This window comes from Nannobrachium achirus, assembly GCF_963921795.1.
Source record: "Nannobrachium achirus genome assembly, chromosome: 18".
NCBI lineage: Eukaryota > Metazoa > Chordata > Actinopteri > Myctophiformes > Myctophidae > Nannobrachium > Nannobrachium achirus.
In genome coordinates this window covers 23,904,250-23,927,785 of record NC_137825.1, presented here as the reverse complement: position 1 = coordinate 23,927,785, position 23,536 = coordinate 23,904,250, and the positions used below count along the sequence as shown (strand labels likewise).

At 45.3% G+C, this 23,536-nt stretch overlaps 2 protein-coding genes across 2 annotated transcripts in view; one reads left to right on the top strand and one right to left on the bottom strand.

The window, feature by feature from the left end:
- dock1 (dedicator of cytokinesis 1) overlaps positions 1 to 23,536 on the bottom strand; it is a 433,218-nt gene that overhangs the window by 196,387 nt on the left and 213,295 nt on the right. The window lies entirely within an intron of this gene.
- Positions 8,517 to 23,536, top strand: part of insyn2a (inhibitory synaptic factor 2A) — a gene marked incomplete at both ends in the record, with an annotated part of 40,310 nt that continues 25,290 nt past the window's right edge. The window contains one exon of the mRNA XM_080747133.1: positions 8,517 to 9,814. Coding sequence (XP_080603259.1) covers positions 8,517 to 9,814 — 1,298 coding nt within the window. The remainder of the gene's footprint in view (positions 9,815 to 23,536) is intronic.

The window sequence follows — 23,536 nt, the reverse complement described above, 5'->3', positions numbered from 1 at the left end:
ACATCTAACTATTCCACAATCTCCAAATGCTATATAGCAGGGGTGGGCAACTTTGATGATGGTGAGGGCCACTATATTTCCACCTTCACTCCAGAGGGCCACATTTGTCATTCTAGTATTGCATACAATAGAAGCAAAAATAGCAGATCTACAAGCTCAAAACGCATCGCGCTGCGATGCGTTTTGAGCTTGTAGATCGGCTATTTTTGCTTCTTTTGAATTGGAATCCTGAATATTTTTTTGTTATTTCTTAATTGGAATCCTGAAATATAACATTTTGATTTAATTTCAAACACATTTTAGTTATATACTCATGTTAACTTTATGAACCTATACAAATACATTGGTCATACTAGTCATTAAGCTACTAATATAGACTGACGGAATTAAAGCAGCTCATGTTTGGAATTGTAACAGCTGAAATCAATAATTATCAGTATTCCGGTATTAACCTGATGAGGGCCACATTAAGTGAAGGTGGGGGCCGCATGTGGCCCCCGGGCCGCCAGTTGCCCATGTATGCTATATAGAGTCTGGAACTACACCTCCCGAAATCTTAGTCATGGAAGCTGGATATAAACATTAAAAATAAACTGCGAAATTAGTGAACCGTTGAGAGCTTTTAAGTCAATTATTGTTGGTATTCATTATACAGCAAAATAGCGGTTGCAGTATAACATCAATACCATAACCATCATACAGTACTGCATGGGTCTTCAACAGGGGGTCTGGGACCCCTAGGGGGTCCTCCGAGTTACTACTGGGGGTCCTCCAAATCTTTAAGTGATAGAAACTTTTTTTTGTCCTTTTTTATAATAACCACTTGAACCATATAGCGTCCATATTCTGCGAACTTTAGCCAAAAATAGCAAATCTACAAGCTCTGCGAGGCGTTGTGAGCTTGTAGATCGGCTATTTTTGGCAAAGAGCTTTGGTGTAGAGGGGGAAAAGAGCCGACAAAGTACAGAGTGAAAGGTCAACTTTATTACGTTTTGACAGTTCAAGTGACATGAATCCAAAATACACTGATGATTGCGCTGTCAAACGATGAAACTATATGGAATCTACGAAAAGGTTGTGGGGGTCCCTGCTTCGTCTCTCTCTCTAAATGCCCTGCACCACCGTATATACAACCCAAGCCACTGCGTGCTTCTAGCTGTCATATCCCACTACTACAGGGAGGTGAAACTGGGTTATTATTAACCTATCTCAAGGTCCTTGGCCTCTCAAAATGCACGGCTGGCAGCTCCTATCTCTGGTGTTGTTGTTGTTGTTGTTGTGGGGGTGTTTTTTCTGAGTTCAATCACAGGAAGATATATCGTCGCTGTCGGGCAGAATCCTTGTGTGTCCGAAAATAACCTGTTTTCCAGTGGACCCAACGTAGTCTTTGACCACTTTTAATGATAATGATATTGAATTTATTCATATAGCACATTTTCCAGACATACAGTAGTCACAAAGTGTTTTACAGAGCAGCGTAAAAGAACAACACAATATGCATTTTAATTTAACATTTTTCAAAACGTGAAAGTAGCAGATGTATGAGCTCACAATGCGTCACAGAACATTGTGAGTAGGAATCAGAATCGGCCAATATAAAAAATCGGCAGGTATGATATCAAACCAGCCGAATCGGTGACCGGCAGGTCACTGACATAAATATCGGTTTTATGCCAATTGTGTCCATGGCACTGCACAGCATGATGCTCTGGTCCTCTGACTAAAGAAAACATTAGCAAGTAGCAGCCAGCCTACAGAATACAGATGGTGCTGATTACCATTTGCAATGTAAGAATATATTCCATAATCCTGTGTCAATGACGTCTCCAATAAGAAGGTGAAAAAAAAAGCATGCGTCACCTGCCTTCCTCCTGCCTAGTCCAGACAGCCAAAAATGTCGGTCCATCTCTAATTGTGAGCTTGTAGCTGTGGCTGTTTTCACTACTTTCTTGCGCGATGCTCTTGTGCGGCGAAGTAAGGCATTCATTTATGAAATGAAACTTTTTTTTTTCAAATAAAGAGATACATGGTTTAATTCCTCCCAACAGTGCCAAACGCAGGCAATATTGTGTGTTGAAATTAGAGACAAAGCAGGCCTGAAGCCTTCCCTCTCGCTGTCACTGTGTGATCAATGGCAGACTTCCTGGCACGCTGATTGTGACGGTATGTCATTATAACGGCTCGCCGTGGCCTAGCCTCCATGCTGCCTGCGTCCCAATGAGTGCCACAGTGCCCTGGGAAGACGTCGATCTCTTCTGTTTAAGAAGGCATTGATTATACCGTGGAAAAGATGCACAGGCTATATTAGTCCAGGTGTGTGTGTGTGTGTGTGTGTGTGTGTGTGTGTGTGTGTGTGTGTGTGTGTGTGTGTGTGTGTGTGTGTGTGTGTGTCTACAGTACAAGGATGTGTGATCAGACTACAAGGATTGTGGAATTCGTAGGAGAAAGGGCCTTTCTATGTGGAGTTTGCATGTTCTCCCCGTGCCAACTAGTGGTGGGTACCCTCGTAAAAAAACATGCAGTAATCCTGGTCTCTATGCTGCCTCCCCCTGGTCAGCCTGGTCAAATCTTTGTGATAGAAACTTTTTTTCTCCTTTTTTTATAATAACCACTTGAACCCTAGTGTCCACGTTCTGAGAACTTTAGCCAAAAATAGCAGATCTACAAGCTCTGCGAGGCGTTGTGAGCTTGTGGATCGGCTATTTTCGGCAAAGAGGTTTGGTGTGGAGGTGAAAAAGAGCAGACTAAGTACAGAGTGAAAAGTCAAGTTTAATTAGTATTGACGGTTCAAGTTGTTAAATATCTGAAGACACAAATTGACATGAATCCAAAATACACTGATGATTGTGCTGTCAAACAATTAAACTATATGGAATCTATGAACAGGTTGTGAGGGTCCCTGCTTCATCTCTCTCTCAACTAAGGGGTCCTTGGCCTGAAAACGTTGAAGACCCCTGGCTTAGGCAATTGGCACTGTGTGAACAAAGGGTTACAGAAAAAAAGCTTCCACCCGACAGAGACGATATGTTCCATATTCTTTTCTAAATATTTCACTTTAATGTTATAATGGAAGTCAAACGGGTCTCTGATTGAGCTGAGACCTTGCCCACGGTTTGAAGTCATGGAGGACTAATGTCACAGGCTGCCACATGATGTGGATCCTTGTGTATCCACATGATTCCATTCCAAACTTTGAAAAAACTTTTGAAAACATTTGAAAGATATAGGGACACCAGAGTTAATGTGGTTCATTCCCTCACAAAGCCTGACACTGACCTTTATGGTGTGAAAGTGTTCTTTTGTGTTTTTTCGGCTGCCGAGAACGCCGACACTTATTTTTCTTTTTTTTCGCTCTTTTTTTCCCGGAGCTGGCCTTTACCGCGTGCCTCACTGAGACTGGACCGATTATTCCAAAATATAAATGCTGGCGACTTGTAAATGCGTTGCAATTTATCCAGTAGAGCTATGCTGCCAATGCAGCCTCGCCAGCCTTTGCACGTAAATGCACCTTTCATTAGGACAAGAAAGTAGTGCGGCATTCCACTGCCGACTAGACCTCGCACAGACACGACTATGGGAGTGCATCTGCTTTTAAACACATTAAACCTATTCAGTGAAACTGAAGGCTATGGGAGTGCATCTGCTTTAAGCACATTAAACACGTTCTGTGAAACTGAAGGCAGCGACCTCTCTCTCACTCGCAGACAGTGTTTTCCACCTGACCATTAGCGGGAACCAGATGAACTCATAGGGTCTGTTCTGTTGTTCACAACTGTGCTTAGAGCACTCTTCTTGCAGACAACTCATTGAGTATCTGAAAGGAGCATGCGTCTACATCAGGGGGTCTTCAACGTTTTCAGGCCAAGGACCCCTTAGTTGAGAGAGAGATGAAGGACCCCCACAACCTTTTCATAGATTCCATATAGTTTCATCGTTTGACAGCACAATCATCGTGTATTTTGGATTCATGTCAATTTGTGTTTTCATATATTTAACCACTTTAACCGTCAATATTTAATAAACTTGACCTTTCACTCTGTACTTAGTCTGCTCTTTTCCCCCTCTACCAAACCTCTTTGCCGAAAATAGTTGAGATCTGCTATTTTTGTCTAAAGTTCTCAGAATATGGATGCTATGGTTCAAGTGGTTAATATAAAAAAGGAGAAAAAAGTTTCTATCACACAAAGATTTGGAGGACCCCCTGTAGTAACTCTGAGGACCCCTTAGGGGTCCTGGACCCCCTGATGAAGACCTCTGGTCTACATAGCTCACAACACGTCACAACACTTATTTGTGGGCTTGCGGATCGACTATTTCAGAATAAAAGAGGGTTGAAGTGGTTAAACTGGTTCCATGGACGGGAACCCGTGGGGGTCTGTGGACCCCGATTTGAGCACACATGACCTAAAGAGTTTCACACTGAAAAACACTATGCTGGAAATAGACCACGCTCAAGTCCTGTCTCAATTATATTAAGGATACATATTATGTAACTTTTACAGCAGCCCTTGAGTATTGCATTACTGGGAACCAACTCTATAAAGACAAGTTGAAAATGTCTCTTTTAAAGTATATTCTTCATTATATATATAAAAAAAATCATTGCCAGGCCTGCAATTGTTTCGGTTTTTCAGCACATTACGTTGTGTACATTTAAGTGGGAGTTTTTTTTGGTTTTTTTTATGCCTGCACCGCACGACTGCCAGGAAACTGTCGTGGCCGCCTGCGGGGGTCTTCTTCGGTGGCCTGTTATTAACGCCCGCAGATGGACCTGATCAGATAGAGACGGGATAGAGCGCTTCCTGTAGACACAGCACAGAGGCAGGCAGGCAGGCCCCCATCGCTCCTCTGACAGGCTTGAGGATGCCTGGCTGCTGTGCCTTAATTGAATAATCCAGCCGGGCTGGGGCTCATAATCTGATAGAGGAGAGGTCGAGTCCACTATACCGTTGCTCGCAGGTAAATAAACAGCTACGGCATCAAGATGGGGGAGCCGTCCCCCGTTCTCCCCCCCGCTGACAGCACAACAGTCACAGCTGATACGCGGAGCAGGATAATTGTCTGATTCAGCATCTATATTATGCAGTGGAGTGGATAAAGTACTCAACCCCCAGTACTTGAGTATACTCTAGATCAGGGGTGGGCAACTTTGATGATAGAGAGGGCCACTACATTTTCACACTCACTCCAGAGGGCCACAATGCATAATAGCAAAAATAGCAGATCTACAAGCTCAAAACGCATCGCAGTGCGACGCGTTTTGAGCTTGTAGATCTGCTATTTTTGCTATTTTTGAATTGGAATCTTGAAAAGTGACTTTTTTGTTCTTTTTTTTAAATGTCAAATGCATTTACAGTATATGTTCAACTTTATGAACTTAAATACAAATACATTGGACATAAAAAATAACCATAACATTTTAATACTAGTCATTTAGCTACTAAAATAGACTGAAGTGATTAAAGCGGGTAATTTTTCCATGTTTGGAATTGTAATAGCTGAAATCAATAATATATCAGTATTCCAATATCAACCTGCAGGCCACATTAAGTGAAGGTGGGGGCCGCATGTGGCCCCCACCTTCACCTGCCAGTTAGTTGCCCATGTATGCTCTAGATACTTCATGGTGAAATATATTACTCAATTGACCGTTTGTCAGCCTTCTGGTTGGTCCGTGACTGACCAACCAGCAGGCTCTTTCTGCCTGGTTCAGCCCTGGTTCCCCCTTTTTTACGTTGAATTTGCTAAAACATCATTTTTTGGAGAAATAAAAACATTTAAAAAAACATGCCCAGTCACTATACTGCCACTGAGAGGCTCCTTTTTACTGAAACCAAGTTTAAAATGAGAATTGAGTACACAGAATACAATACGAAGCAACTTAACTTCAAAGGTAGTGATGGAGAGAAAGGTTTTTTGTCCCACCAAGCCACAGCAACCAATGGGTGCGAAGAGGGGCGGGACTTGACAATGGGTGAATTACAAGTGGAAGTTGCCCGGTCAAATGTGTACTTGAGTTAAGCTACAATTATCATCTCTTCAAAATCAATGCATTGCTGGATTTTCCAGAAATGTTCCAAAAATTTAAATAATAGTGAGCATACCAGCTATTTTCACTCAATTTTTATATGGCTAACTTATAATGTACTATTTTCTCTTCGCAGTGCAGTCAAGAGTTTAATGTGTGTCTTTGAAATGTATAGTGGAGGGAAAGTCATAAGTATCCAATGATACAAATACTCAAGTAATACAGCTAGTAAAAAAAAAGACGTACTTAGGTACAGTACTGAACCGACAGACTCGCAGGCACGGTAAATAAAACAGCCATAGGCATCAGATGGCAGAGCCGTCCCCGTGCTGACAGCCAACAGTCACGGTAGATACGCAGAGCGGGGATAATTGTCCTATCTGATTCAGCAGCCTCATGTAGGAGCGCGTGCGGTGTTTACTTATTGTAAATCAGCAGGCAGGTGGAGAATTATATAACTATATAGCTGTCAGGAGAGAGGCTGCGAGGAGTCGTGACACAGCTAGCGGATCTGTTGTGGCGAGGGAAGATAATTGATTCTCTTTGCTCAGGAAGTTTTCTCCCTTAAGGGGGGGGGCTGACGTACACTTTTCTCTCTCTGAAGTTTTTGTCTTGTTTCTCAGTTTGCCTGAGAAGTCTGTCCCGTCTGTCCGTCTGTCTCCCTCTCTCTCGTTTGTCCATCTCTCACGGCTCGGCTGCGGAGACAGATTATGATCCAATCAAACTTGCAGACCATACAGACACGCGAGTAGCAAGTGACATACAAGGATGTTACTTAAAACAGGGGTCTTCAACAGGGAGTCCGGGACCCCTAGGGGGTCCTCAAGAGTTACTAGTACAGGGGGTCCTCCAAATCTTTGTGTGATAAGAACTTTATTTTTTCTACACTAACCACTTGAACCCTAGTATCCCTTTTCTGTGTGGAACATTAGCCAAGAATAGCCGATCTACAAGCCGATCTACAAGCTCACAACACCTCACGCTGCGAGGTGTTGTGAGCTTGTAGATCTGCTATTCTTGGCAAAGAGGTTTAGTGTAGAGTGAAAAGAAAAGCAGACTAAGTATTGACGGTTCAAGTCGTTCAATGTCTAAAAATACACATTAAACCAACAACCAATACTGATGATATCGCTGTCAAACAAGTCTAAGCTGTCTCAGAAATCTATGAAAATGTTTAATCTGCAACACAATTTTATACAATAAGTAGTGGGGGTCCCTGCTTTCTCTCTCTCTCAGCTAAGGGGTCCATGGCCTGAAAACGTTGAAGACACCTGACTTAAAACCATTAAAACCGGGAAAGCATGTGTGTAACCACTTTACCCACATTGTATACTTTGGCTATTCAAAAATAGCAGATATGCAAGTTCATTGTGCTACCTCGTTTTTTGGGGGGTTACATTTTCAACCGAGAAAACCTTGCCTTTGACAGCAACACCAGACACCTGAAGCATGGCAAGCAATTGAGGGGCTGGAGCCAGACTACTGTATACGTGACTAAAGCTATCAAAATAATTATAGTAGAGCAAAGAAAGTACTGAAAGATGGAAATAGTAAGGTTACAGCACCTCATAATTGTACTCAAGTATGGTACTGGAGTATGTACTTGGTTACTTTACCCCACTGGTACCCAATTTAGAGCCGAGTGAGTGACGCATGCAGTCAAAGCCCCCTCAGAGAAACTAAGAAGCGTTGCACTCATCGACTTACAAAAGCGCTGGGGCAGAGGAGACGGGGGCGGGAAGGCTTTCATTATAGAACGCTGCAATTAACTGCCAATAATAAACATGTGAAAGGACGGCTAAAACTGGTGCACATCGGCTTCACACAGAGTGTCAGATTAGTGGCACGTCATTTTTAGGGCACACTAAAACCCCTAACCCCTGCCGTGTCCCAGTAAATAAAAGCAGACGGCTTGGCAAGCATTAAAGATCATAGCCAACTGGCAGTGATGGAGCCAGATGGAAGGATTTCCACACCCAGGGTGTAAATGATCTACATTAATGGTTTTCAAACTCGGGTCCGGGGGACCAAGAGGAGGTCCAAATGGACCCTTACGGGGCCTGTGGCTCTGAAAGGGAACAAATGGAATCAAACAGTCCTGTTCCATTTACTCACAGGCCCCATTTACACCGGTTTGATTATTTTTTGCCTGCCCAATATTGAACCAGTTCAGAGTGTTTCCACTGAAAATGAATTGCTTCAGAACCCTAAAAGTTGGTTATGAACTGGAACCAAGTGGAAGAGTGGCCTCAGAGTTCAATTAATATTGATTATTTTAATCTGTAGATTGGGACCCCCAGAGATTAAAAAAATAAAAGATAGGGGTCCATGACCTAATGCATATCAAACTTGGGGTCCTTGAAATTCAGATGGTTGAGAATCGGTGTGTTAGAGCATCAACATATACATACAGTACCAAAGTAAAAGTACTGGTTGAAGAAATACTCAGATGTCTCTTTGTCTCTGTGTCCCTGCCTCCTCAGGAACCATGGTGAGCAAGGAGGGCGGCAGATGCATGCTCACCAACTCTGAGTCGGACTCGGAGGCGGCGCCCTCGCCCTCCGCCTCGCTGGCGCTGGAGGTCAAGTGCTCCCTGGAGGCCGGCCGGCAAGTGAGGAAGAGGAACAAGGCGCTGCAGGTGCGCTTCAAGGACATCTGCGAGGCGCAGAACGAGCAGCGGGAGGCGGCGCTGAAGGGCGGCAAGCACGTCAACTACAAGGTGGCGTACCGCAAGTACATGACGGTGCCCGCCCGGCGCTCCATCCCCAACGTCACGCGGAGCACGGGCGTGCAGACGTCGCCCGACCTGAAGAAGCGCTACCAGACCTTCCCCTTCGAGCGCAAGAAGGGCCACACCTTTAAGCACGTGGCGTCCGTGGAGAGCTACAAGGGGCAGAACAACGGCTTTGTGGTGGACGTAAAGCCATCGTCCAATAAGGCTGCGGGGCTGGGTCTGGACGAGGAGGAGGAGGATTTGGGTCCGGGGGGAGCGTGCGGGGGCGTGCGGAGGACAAGGGCACTGCTCCATACACCGTGTGTTGGTACGGTGGAGCAGCACTCGGCACCCGGCGGCCTGTGCGCTGCCGATGCGCTGCTGCTCGGCTGCTCTGCGGACGCGACAGACCGCCTGCCGGACGCAGCCGCCGTGGGGATGGAGGCGGACTACCAGCTCTGCAGCCTCCCTCCCAAACCCAGGACAGGATTACAACATCAACAACACAGGGAGGGCAGCGGTGGTGCAGCCACCGCGGCTGCTGCCGAGCGCTCGGCCAAGAGGCAGCTGGCGAACGCGGAGGAGGGCTCGTTGTTGGCGCGGACCCTGCCGGACAGGGCCTCGAAGCAGGTCACGGGCCCCATCGCGTGGAACTCCCTCACGCAGGTGGAGTGTTTAGACAGCCCGTCCGTGCGGAGCAAGCGGAAGAAGGGCCCGCCGCTGCAGCTCAACGGTCTGCAGTCCCAGACGCTGCCACGCGCCACAGGGGGTGGGGGCTGCACCACGCAGGCACAGTGCCACACGGGGCAGCTGTCCGCCAGGCCGCTGCGGGCCATGGAGGAGCCCATGGCGGGCAACCCCTGCGGGGCCGGCGGGGGGACCGGGCGACCGGGGGCGACGGCGAACCCCGGCTCAGGGGAGGCCTGTAAGCAAATAGTGCCTGTGTCTCAGGAGGGGGACGTGAAAGCACAGCTCCAGGCCATGGAGAGCCTGATCAGCTCCAGCCAGGAGACCATCAAAGTGCTGCTAGGGGTCATCCAGGAGCTGGAGAAAGGAGAGGCCCACAGAGAGGGGTAAGGCCACCACGCTCACCTGTTGTTAAACCTTTGTTTTACATTTTGTATTTAATGCAAGAACAATGGCTTCTATTTCAGCATGCTAACTTAAGATAAAGGCTGAGATGAGATGAGATATGCTTTATTAATCCCCGAGGGGAAATTGAGGCGTTACAGCAGCATAGTGTGACAACAAAAACAAAAAAAACACTGGACAAGCATGACACAACAAACATAAATGGACACAATCACAAACGACCGTAGTCAGCACATGACTATGCACAAGGGAGAAAGTTCTTATACGTGTACGTTGTGCAGTCTAATGGCAGTTGGCAGGAAAGAGTCCACTCCGTATGCATTTTCGGGGAGAAAGTGAGCCTCTGGCTGAAGGTGCTCTTCCTATCCTGCTGATCACTGTCGGGTGGATGGGAGTGGTTAACTATGATGGCGTTTAGTTTATCAGTGTGCCGTAGACACGTGCAGAGTATCGGCAAGTGTCAAGCTTATATTTTAATGATCAATCAGTTGATTGTGCCCCAGCTTGGATCAATGGGACTAACATAGTACACAGCGTGATATGATAAGCCATGGCGTGCTCCAGAACATAACGATGCAAAAGCACAGAACGCATTAATGATTCAGCAACGACTCGCTGCGCCAGCAAAGCTACCCCGCTTCAAAAGTCACAACCAGCCCAGTATTCCCACTGAGACCTGCTCTGACTGCATGGGGCGAGGCCTGGATGTTTGCTGTGGCCTCTCTGGGCATCTGGACACAACAGAAAGCAGCAAAGGATTCTAAAGTTTATTCTCAACACTAAGAGTGTAAAAAGAAAAACAGTGCAGTGCGGCATGGGCTACAGTTACAGCTACACTGAGTGGCTTTCACCTGCATACGGTAACTGTCGCGTGGAAACCTCATGTGTCCAAGAAAATCTCATAAAAATAATACATGAAAACAATCTCACAATGTGCCGCAATGCAGCACGTTGTGAGCTTGTAGATCTGCTGTTTTCACTTGCGCTACGCTCTTATATCATGAAGTAGGGCATCAATTCCCATAAAAAAAGTTTAAAGATGGCGATACAAGGTTTCTGCCCGACACCAACGATATGGTGATTGATGTATTATAGCACTGTTTCTCAACGACCAAATGGATCCTTAAGCCGACATCATAGTCGCCTGGGCGGTGGAAGGCTTTACACCGCGGTGTAGTCTTTTCGAGTCTTTTTGAGTCATGAAACTACAACGTTACGTCATTCCTCGCGGTGGAGAGCTTTACACCGTGAGTCCCAACACATCTCTCTGTTTTTACTATCAGACAGACAGGCTCTACACCCCGTTCACTGATTGGTCGACCTAAACCGGTCTAGGTAAAGGATTTCACCGTGGGCCCCGTGACTATGATGTCCTACACTTATTTTCTGACTTGAGGTGGAGAGCTCTCCACCGGTGGATAGCTCTCCACCGTACACTCTGATACGGGCTTTACGGGTCTGTATCTCTGAAAAAAATGTACAATGCGTTGAGAGTTAGGATATATCTTAACAGAACCGCCAAGCTGGTAATGGTGCTCCATTTGGCCAGGGAGGGAGGTGTGGTGACCCACGGCAATGAAACACTGCCCGCCGCTCGGCAGGATGTATTCAGTGACCGCCACCAAGCCGTGATTTCGTCGCTGTCGGGTGGAAACCTTGTATGTCCAAAACCGTTCGTTTTGTATGTATCATTTTAAAAATGATTTAAACTAGTGAAGATAGCCGATCTATAAGCACACAACGCCTCGCATTGCGAGGCGTTGTGTGCTTGTAGATCTGCTATTTTCACTAGTTTTGTGCGACAGTCTTGTATGATGAAGCAGGGCTTTACTTTGAGGGGGGAAAAAAACATACAAATTTGAAACTTTGGTGATACAAGGTTTCTGCCCAACAGTGACCATAAAAAAAAGGTATTGAGATAGGAGGTTTCTGCCTGACAGCGGTGATTTGAAAGGGAGGGGGAGGGAAAAAAGAACAAAGAAAATGGACTCATTGAATGACCCTGTCCATTTCCTCACAGCCAGCCCACTGAAAAGACTATCATCTGTGTGAAATTAATGCTCTTGTTATGCTAATATCTTCCAGACCAAATATTGATATAATGACTTAGGGAGCTCGCTTTCTACTCAAACGGAATACAAATGGCCCTGAGTTCATCTTATGTCCAAAATGAGAAAAACATTTAAAAGGTCCACTCCACCGTATTTTTTATGTTTTTGAAGATTACGCATGAAAATAATAATGGGTTTTTTGCACTCTCTGCATATCTCTAAAGCAGGGGTCTTCAACAGGGGGTCCAGGACCCCTAGGGGGTCCTCAGAGTTACTACAGGGTGTCCTCGAATTTTTTGTGTGATAGAAACCTTTTTTTCTCCTTTTTTATATTAACCACTTGAACCCTAACGTCTATATTCTGAGAACTTTAGCCAAAAATAGCAGATCTACAAGCTCACAACGCCTCGGCAAAGAGGTTTAGTGTAGAGGGGAAAAAAGAGCAGACTAAGTACAGAGTGAAAGGTCAAGTTTATTAAGTATTGACGGTTCAAATGGTTACATATCTGATAACACACAATTGACATAAATCCAAAATACACTGACGATTGTGCTGTCAAACAATGAAACTATTTGGAATCTGGTGGTCCCTGCTTCATTTCTCTCTCAGCTAAGTGGTCCAAGATCTGTATTTTTGAGATTCACCACTTGGTCTGACGTGTTGTTCCACAGTTCATTAGGGCCTCGCTGAATGCAGCATTACAATCAGTGAAACAGAACTAGCGCTCCCCCACCACCGCACAACAACCTAGTCATCAACGAGGAAGTCGACTATCTTGTTGTTTCCGCTAGTTTGATGCTTATACTCTTGCTTGTATTACCCATCAAAGGCGGCTCAAGCGTATGCATAATTCATAGGATATGGAATACTAAATGAGGGCAAGATAGAGCAAAGACACATTATTTTTTTCAAGCACATCTGTTGATTAGAGATAGATCTTTTGTCAGATTTAAACCTGTGGTTCTTCTGACCCTCCTTGGGGTGGGGATTCCAGGGGGGTCCCTGTGCAGCTAAATGATTGATTGCGACTGAAGGTGTACACATTTTTCTATGTGCAAACCCATAGACTGTTAACATGTGTCATCAAGATGTCATCATGCTCTGATGTCACTGTGATGTCAGGGGAAAGAATGGGTTTGCCACTCTGACATCACACTCTGGCTTCACTGTGATGTCACAATAACATAATACCATTTCATGCCCATATATGGAGTTCAATGATGTCATCAATATTAATGATGCACTGTTAGAGAGATCCCTGTGATGCCAGGGGGAACAATCCCTTTTATGCCCATATATGGAGATATGTCGATCCCTGTGATGCCAGGGGAACAAATCCCTTTTATGCCCATATATGGAGATCACATCCCTGATGTGCACCGAGTGCCACGCTATGAGCTTGTACTGTAGATCTGCTAATTTTTAGCAAATCTTTTTGGCGGGTCCCTGGAACCCAGTCTAACAGAGACATAAGGCCAGGCAGTAACACGTGTCGTGGTTCATGTAGGAGAGCTGTAAACTAGACATTAAGGTAGCTAGCTGTCTTGGTTCATGCAGGCGAACGGTAAATTAGACATTAAGGCAGTGTTCCTCATCCAGCTGTGCTACATAATGTTAATCTAGTGAGTCTAAAGCATATGAAAAAAAAAGTCATGGCCTGTGAAAAAGTCATTTCGCTGCTTGATGGAAACCCACGTACGTCCATACGAAAGGGGCTTCTCGATAGCATCTAGCCGGGGCTGGGATAGAGAAGTGACTATCCGAGGGAGGGAATGAGACAAACAAAATGGCCAATTTGTTCTGCACCTGAGTGAATTGCAAAGATTGCTATCGGCTCTGTCCCACAACGCTGTGGGGTCCAGACAGAGTAACCAAACCAAACATCATCAGGTATGCCAGCGTATCCCCAAGCCGTGGGCCGGGGGCTCACTGGTGGGCCGTGGCGTTAGGATATTGCAAGTGGGGCCCCAAATAGTAAAATAAACAAACCAGGGGTCTTCAATGTTTTCAGGCCAAGGACCCCTTAGCTGAGAGGGAGATGAAGCAGGGACCCCCTCTACAAGTTGTATAAAATTGTGTTGCAGATTTTCATCGATTTCATAGATAGATTCATAGACTTGTTAGACAGCACTGTAGTCAGTCTATGTTGGATTCGTGTCAAAGTGTTTTAAATTGTCGATACTTTGAAAACTTGAACTATCACTCGATGCTTGGTCTGCTCTTTTTTACCTCTACAACAAACCTATTTGCCGAAAATAGCCGATCTACAAGCTCGCAGCGCGAGGCGCTGAGAGCTTGTAGATCTGCTATTTTAGGCCAAAGTTCTCCTCAGAATAGGGTTGTGACGGTTCAAGTTGTTAATCTAAAATACTAATCCAATCACACAAAGATGTGGCGGCCCCCCTGTAGTAACTCTGAGGACCCCCTAGGGGGGAACAAACATTATGGTTTCAATGATAATAATAACATTAATATATTACAAAAATATGTAATAACAAATGTCATGGTATTACATCCATTCATCCATCCATTTTCAACCGTTTACACGGAGTCGGTCGTGTGGCCAACAGTTTCAGTAGAGAGCTCCAGACTTCCCTTTCCTGAGCAACATTAGCCACTTCCTCCTGGGGGATCCCGAGGTGTTCCCAGGCCAGTGTGGAGATGTAATCCCCCCATCTTGTCCTTGGTCTGCCACACGGTGTCTCCTTCCAGTGGGACATGCAGCGAGGACCTCCCTAGGGACCTCCTTTGGTTAAATGCCCGCACCACCTACCTGTAAGCTGGCTCCTTTCCAAGTCAAGGAGCAGCGGCTCTACACCGTGTATCTCTCGGGTGACTGAAATTCCCACCTTATGTCTAGGGAGATTTTGGCCGATTGTATCCGCAACCTTATTCTTTCGGTCATGACCCACACTTCACGACCATAGGTGAGAGTAGGAACGACGATTGCTCGGTAGGCCGAGAGCTTTTCCTTTGGGCTTCGTGCTCTTTCGTCACAACAGTGCGGTACAGCGACACCAATACCGCTCCTGCTGTTCCAATTCCCCCGCTAATCTCCTGTCATGGTATTGTTTTCTTTAAAACATTTGTTTTCATTGCGATGCCGATGAATGGGAACAGAAAGTGCACTACGTTGGTTCCATTGATCCAAGGCAGAACTCAAGTCAATTTGATTGATCATTGATCAATAAACATGCTCTGAAAATGCTCGCAGCCCACCCATCTGACCATTTCACACGGCTGCCGAATGGCTGACGTGTGAACGCTTTCATTTGTCAGTAGGCCCTGATCCAGTAAACGCTGGGAACGACCAGGCCAAAACAAACACACACGCACCTGTTAGTGTGTATACAAACAAACAAACATACATGTGTACGGGAACGCCGCAAAATACAAGCAGGAGAGCGTCTACTGCAGACTTGCACGTACACGCGCGCACGCACACGCACACACACACACACACACACACACACACACACACACACACACACACACACACACACACACACACACACACACACGCATGTGCTGACACGCATGCAAACGCTCACGCGCATGCACCTGTCGAGCTGATAAACAAGTTGTGCGTACAACAGCCACAGTGCAAAAACCAACAGAGGGGAGAACAGGCTCTAGACCAGACTGGTGCGGCAGAGAGGACAAATAATTCAGCGCTTTAGACTGAAGCAAGGGACACATATTTTAACACTTAAGACTGGTGCTGGGGACAGCTCTTTCAATAGTTGTACTGGCGCAGACGATAGATATTTCAATAGTTAAAGAGTACTGGAGGGGACAGATATTTCAACGGTTAGACAGGTGCAGGGGACAGCTCTTTCGGCAGATATACTGCAGACCGATGCAAGGGACAGATATTTCAACAGCTAGACAGGCTGCAAGGGACATTATATTGCATATATCTACCGCAAATGCAGGCTCCTTCTGGCGTCAAAGTTGTTTACCCATTAAGACCTTAAAGGCCCACTTCACCTCTGGGACAACCAGATCTTATTTTATTATTGTTTGGGACACGATCAACACAATCTGTGTTTTGATGCATCATGCTGTATCATATGATGCAAAATGCATCACTAGTCATGCTGAAATACTAAAATATCTCAAAACACAGATTGAACACAAAAAATAAGTTGTGTTGATAGTGTCCCAAACAACAATAAAATAAGATCTGGTTGTCCCAGAGATGAAGTGGGCCTTTAAGAATGTTTTCTAAATCCCAACAGTTTTCAGAAATACTTGTGTTTCTATATCAGTGGTGCTGAAAAACGGACCCCCAAAATGATATGTATTTGGCCGCTGACCCCCATCTCAAAATATTTTGTTCCAGAAGCAAAGATTTTAGTTAAAAATCTCCGCTTTGAAAATGACCTTTAGACAGGTTCAGGGGACAGATATTTCAACAGACAGGCACAGAGTCAAAAGAGCTTAATTACTTATTGATTTATATATTGTAATACAAACATTGTCAAAATTAAAACAATCCGTCTTGTGTTTGGAGATGGGCTATTTCAAGAAAGATTTTAGTGCACCGCGAAAACAGGTAGATCCCTGAGGGTCAATTAAAGTACTAGGCCAATATAGTAGTGATTAGAATCTTCCAAAACAAAATAAATTGGCAATTATCCTCCTCTCTCAATCTCTCATGAAGCAACCATAATCTACTGACTCATGAAACTGCACTTTGAGACCAAAGTGAGAGAAAGTACTGCGGTCTTGTGCTCCTGCTTTGGGGGTTGGGGAGAAGACTTCTATCGGTGCAACCTGAGCTCATAAGTCTCTCTTGGAAGGGTGTAAAGTGGCAGGCCGGGGACCGGAGAGGAAGGTGGAGGAGAGGTGAAGAGAAGAGATAAAAAAGGGGACATGACAGCAGAACAGCAGGGGAGCGGTGAGGAGAGCACCATCCAGCATGGTGACAAGAACTTAAACCCTCCTGCTCCTCTACTGAAAGTCTGACTATGACAGCTTTATCAGGGAGTACTTTATCAATAGAATCTTAGTATTTTGGACCAGTTTAGGCCTATAATTATTGACTGCTTTAACCAGTGAAAATTAGCAGATATACAAGCTCACAGCGCGGCACCGAGTGCCGTGCTGCGAGCTTGTAGATCTGCTATTTTTTTTAAACTCGTGAAAATGTGTGCAAATCGAGTGTCTCTCAAGAACAGACTAACTGAGCTCCATTTAAGTGAAAAGGACCTTTTCTTTGACGATGGCTGGCCAGATTGCTGACATAGAAACATAGGGTTTTTCAAAAAACCTTAGAAGGATTCAAAAGACACTTATAGAATCGGGTCAAAATTCAAATGTTCACGATTTTTCAAAAATAGCAGATCTACAAGCTTGCAGCGCGGCACTCGGTGCCGCGCTGTGAGCTTGTATATCTGCTATTTTTCAATAGTTAAAGCATAAAATAATGATACAAAATAATGTGTACCCGTTCTAAATGGGTTAAACCCTCCTACTCCTCTACTGAAAGTCCGACTATGACAGCTTTATCAGGGAGTACTTTATCAATAGAATCTTAGTATTTTGGACCAGTTAAGACAGTGTGCCACACCGGGAGCAAACCGTGAAACAGTTTGCGAAACCACTTGCAATCATTCTCAGGTCGCCGTTTACCTGCATTTTTTTATTTATTTTTTAGCTTTTTCTTTCAATAAACAGTCATCTTATTTCTACTGTACACGTTCCAATTTCCACAGAGTAGTATTTTTTGGTGAGCCAAGCAGAAATTGTAATGCCACCGCCTGTCGTCACAGGACATTAGCTCCGCTCTCCCCCCCCCCTTTTCAGAAATGTCACTGGACAAACAAATAGGAGTAGCCGCGGGCTATAGGTGAACTGTGGAGCGCAATTACATCTGTTATATTACTGCTTATGTTATACGACACTCATTTCTCATGTAAGCAAATGCGCTGCTTTTGAAGTGAATTTGTCACAGCGTGTGTGCGTGTGTGCGCGCGCGCGCGTGTGCGTGTGCGTGTGTGTGTGTGTGTGTGTGTGTGTGTGTGTGTGTGTGTGTTGCGCGTGTGAGTGTGTAGGCGTGCGCGTGAGCACAAGCCACCCTTCGCAAGTCACGAAATGTAATTCCAAACCTAATGTGCTGTGTCTAAAAACAAATCACATGGGAAAATGGAAAGAAATGACAAATAACAAGTGCCTGGTGCGGTTTAAAAAATAAATAAATAAATAAAGGCTTGAGAGCTTCCCTTCACGCGTGCATCACAGTGCAACAAAGCAGCGTCTCTCCAAAGTGACCATGTCAAGGACACCCAAATTGATATTGTGTTTGGCCGCGGACCCCAATATGAAAATAATTCAAAACTTTTCAAACATAAAAAATATATATACTAGGTGTATAAAATGTGGATTTAACGCAATTAAAATGATTGTGATACTACACATAGCATAGCTGGGGAGCCCCCTGTTTTTGAATATTTGTGAAAGTATAAGATAGTTTTTAAGTGTTTAAACGGTTCATTCTTTTGTTGGCACGCTGGAACCCCTGGTGGTTCCTGGGGGTCCCCAAACCCACTTTAAGATTTGAAGATGGTGTGGTACAGTTAAAACATATAGGATGCAGCATGGGATGGTGGTCATCCTCACCACCCAGTGCTGCAAAGGCCTCAGGTCAATTGACCTTCATTTGGGTTGTAACGCAGATGAAATGTTATCTTTTTTTTTCTGACTACCAGGGGAAATTGACCAATTTGTTTTATGACGGCCATTTGGCGGTGTACTATTAGCCACTATTGATGCCATTGTGGTATCGATTCCAAAATGATCCCAGTGCAAAATCCATCAGTTCCCCCCACCGTGTCTTCTCATGTGACCCGCACCTCTCTCGTGTGAGATGAGCTGTTGGCCATGAACTGAATTCCCGTTCCAGCTCCCCAATGCCTCTGCAGGGACCAACTAAAGACCATACGATGCAGCTCAGTGTCTCTATACGGTTCCATACCTCACTGACGATGGCTTAATGTGACAGCCAGTGTGTCCCCCCTTGCAATTAATGCCGTATTAACCGTGGACATACGGCGGAGCCACTTCACAGAAATCAATGGCGTGCCAGCTGGCTTGTAGGTAGATGACCGGCCGCGTGATGACTTACTCCTCAGCGCAGCGGCAGCTGCTTCGAGGCCTAATGATCGCCGTGTCAAGTGGAAGCGCTCATGCATATGCACGCGGTCTGCTACTGTACGCCTGTTTCAAAATTATACACATAAAGGCAATGAGATGTGGCGGTACACTCAAAGCAGCAACAGCTAATTTACTTTGATGTACAAATTTACAACTTAAGCATTTAGCACACGCTCTTGTCCAGAGTGCGAGATTAGGAGTAAGTGGCGTTAGCCCTTGTCAACAAACGAAAAGGGTAAACGTCCAAGTGAACAGAGGGCAAAGGAAAAACAATTAAGAGCCACAAAGTAAGTAGGGTAAATCCAGACTTTACACAAGGCTGCTGAGCAGGCAGGCGTTTCTTTTTTCAGAAAACAGCTTGCTTGGCACTCACACGGTGTACATTCACATCTGGGACTCGCTCGGTACATCCAGTCTCGTGACGTCGTCTAGCGGGTACAATGTGCCGGAGGAGCTGGGATTTACTGTAGGTGCCCTGCTGTGCTGAGGCACACTCTCTGCCCCCTCACCCCTCCATCGCATGGATGTTTCTCCCCAGGCTCACGTTGATGGCAAAATGTCCATGTGTCTTTATTTGACCGCGCTGGAGATCAAAAGGAGTCATTTTCCGCAATGCTCCCTGCTGGACTGTACAGTGTGTTAAAAGTATGTTCTCACATGGCAGACATCAAAGCGCAATGTATGATAGTACCTTGAGGACTGCAGGCTTCAATATGTTCATACTGTGTCCTACACGCACAAGCGCACACACACACACACAAAACACGCACGCACAGCGTTGCATCTCTCTCTCTTCAGGCAGTCTCATCATGCCGGCCGAGCACAACGACATTAAAGCGTCGATAAAAATTAAAGCGACAGCGTAAATCTCAATTCCCCTCCCATCAACGCACTCGCGCCTGTATGCACTGACACTTATACTGTCACTATTGATACCATTGTTGTTATCGTGACCCCTGGCAAATTAGATATCTATATATCTATATATACACTGTAGTGCAGAAAGGGCGGCCATATGGCCGTTAAAGTGAAGGAAGGGACATCTGGGGGTAGTGAGCGAGGCTCTCCCCTGTGCGGTGTAATGACAGGGTCTGTCAGCGATGCGTAGCGCGCACGCAGCAGCGGAGGGGAGGGGGTGTCAGCAGGGTTGTCACAAGGGGTGGGGGGGGGAGTGGGACTGAGTTACTAGGGCCCAAGGTGGAGGGGCCTTAATTATTTTATACTTTAGCTATTGAAAAATAGCAGATATACATTACAAGCTCACAGCGCAGCATCGAGTGCCGCGCTGCGAGCTTTGAGATCTGCTATTTTTTAAAAGTTGTGAAAATGTTTGCAAATCTTTGAATATGTATGTTCAAAGCGAACGTTTGTAACTCAAATTTTGCTTGTGGGGGGTCCCTGGAACTAAATATTTTGAGATGGGGGCCAAATGCATATCATTTTGACATATGAAAAAGTTTGATCACCACTAACATAGAAAAGTTTTTCAAAAAAACTTAGAAGGATTTGAAATATTCAAAGACTGTAAAAAAAAAAAAAAGCAGATCTACAAGCTTGCAGGTGTCGCGCTGTGAGCTTGTATATCTGCTATTTTTCAATAGTTAAAGCACAAAAGAATGCGTTCCCAGTCTGAATGGGTTAAACCCCGCCCCCTATGAAGAACATTCATGGGGGGGCCCCGCAGTGAATCCTTGTACCCAGGGCCCAGAATTTGGTGCGACACCCCTGGGTTGTCAGTGATGTGCGGTGTGCAGCACGCAAGCAGCATCACGGGGGGAGTGGGGATAGGAGGAGGGGAGAGAGAGGCAGTGACCCCCATAATGCAGCCCAGCAGGGGAAGGTCAAGCCTGCCTTCACGCTACGCCCTGATGGGCGGATCGATGGTGGCTGATGGGACGCCCAGGCGACTGCTTCTCACCAGCATCCCTGCTCCCTGCCTCTATATCGTCCTTGTCGGGTGGAAACCTTGTACAGTATGTCCAAAACTCCTCGTTTTGCATTTATCATTTTAGAAATGATTTAAACTAGCGAAAACAGCCGATCTACAAGCACACAACGCCTCGCGGTGCGAGGCCGCGTTGTGTGCTTGTTGATCGGCTGTTTTCGCTACCTGTGCGACGGCCTTGTTGTATGATGAAGCAGGGCTTTACTTTGAGAGAAAAAAACATACAAATTTGAAACTTGGAGATATGAGGTTTCTGCCCGACAGTGACGATATGTTCTATCCTTTCAACATCATCTCCCCTCTGTCTGTATCTGTCTGCCTGCCTGCCTATCTATCCATCTATATATATTGATCCATCTATCTATCCATCCATCTATAATCCATATATCTATCCATCCATGCATTCGCATTCATCCATCCCTTCAACATCCCCCTCTATGTCTGTAGATGTCTGCCTGCCTATCTATCCATCTATACAGTATATCTGAAGATTCTTCTCGAACCCCATGCACCTGCCCGACCGGACATTTACAGGCCGGGTTGGGCCTAAAATGTGTGGTAATTAGTCGGGCCGGGCCGGGCACGATTAATTACCCAGACTTACCCAGAAAAAATAATAATTATATATATATATATATATATATATATATATATATATATATATATATATATATATATATATATATCATCCCCTCTGGCTGTATGTCTGCCAGCCTATCTATCCATCTATCTATCTATCGATCCATCCATCTGTCCGTCTGTCCATCTATCACACATTAACACTGTCTAGATCTCTCTCTCTCTTCTATCTGTCTCTCTCTCACCTCCACCCACCCCGTGATAAGAAGCAGAGTGAAGCCAAAAGTCCCATTAACAATATATTTATAACCTCCCCTCCCCCAGCTGGTGGTGCTACTGTACGGTACAAGGTGAGCTCTCTCCCCAAAGGTCGCTCTGACGAGGAGAAATTCCAGCGTCAGATACACACTCACACAGCATGTTTGTATTACTATACTCGTGAGGACATTTTAGGACGGCTTTGAAAATAGCTGATAGTAGAGAACGAAATAGTAGAGAAAATTGCAGATATATCCACAAGTTTCCGCGGGAGTTTACTGGAGACTATCGGGACCAAACTTCCGGGTTTAACAGCAGACATACAAGCTCACGTCGCGTCGCAGATGCAACCCGTTGTAAATCGGCGCCGGAAGCTCGGTACAGATGTCTGCGCAATGCACTATGGGGCGTTGGAAACTCGTGGATAAGCTCTTGTATTTCTAAAGTATAACATAGTAACAGCACGCACGCACGCGCGCACACACACACACACACACACACACACACACACACACACACACACACACACACACACACACACACACACACACACACACACACACACACACACACACACACACACACACACACACACACACACACACACACACACACACACACACACACACACACACACACACACAGGGATGGCAACAAGTCCCCATGAGTGTGATTAATTGGGGCAGGCCTGCTAACATCAGCTGACGGTGCAGTAAATGTATTCCCCGTGCAGCTCGGTGCTGTCACAGACACATCAGCCTCTCTATCTGGAGAGAGAAGCTCTGAGAGCACCTTTCATGTCCCTGCTATTCTTTTAGGGAGGAGCCCTGGACTCAGCTGCTGCTGCCAGTGGTGGAGAAAAAGTTCTCATATTCTCCCATTCAAGTAAAAGTATCAATACTGCAATGTAGAAATGCTCTGTTACAAGTCAGAAATTCAAAATGTACTTGAGTAAAAGTGTGAATGTTTTGGCAGCAAAATGTACAAAATGTAAAAGTACAACATGTTTGAAAATGGCATATATACGATGTGCCGCGTTGTGAGCTTGTAGATCGGCTATTTTCAAATAGCCAAGGTATAAAATAGGGCTAAAGTGGTTTATGTATGTTTGGAATGTTGGAAATACTCAAGTAAAGTACAAATACCTCAAAATTGTTCTTACTTAAGTAAATGTACTTAGTTACTATACACCACTGACTATGGGGAAGTGTGAACGTGTGTGTGTGTGTGTGTGTGTGTGTGTGTGTGTGTGTGTGTGTGTGTGTGTGTGTGTGTGTTTGCGTGTGTGTGTGTGCGTGCGTGCATGTTGTTTGTATGCGCGCGTGCGTTCACTGCGTTGCCAGGAGACGGCGGCTTTCCTCAAAGCTAGAGTCAGTGTCCTCTTAGAGCAAGAGGTGCTCAGACAAAAAGCTTAAAGGGTGGTTGTGTTGTGGTTGTTATGTAACAAAAGTGATTTGGTAAAAAAAAAAAGAAAAAAAGTTAAGCCCCAGATTCTGATGGCGAGTGTTTGGTTCAGTAACAGCTGAACCAAACACTCTGCTCTTTTGTAATCTTTAAAAATACACTTTCAGGTTTGGATACTAATTGGAACCAATCGGGAGAGAGAATCCACAAAGATCCTTTATCAGCTGCCGTTATTGATAGTCCAAACAGGGAGAATAGTCGGGGAGGGACATGCGGTGAGGGTCCGTCGGAAATCGAACCCGGGACT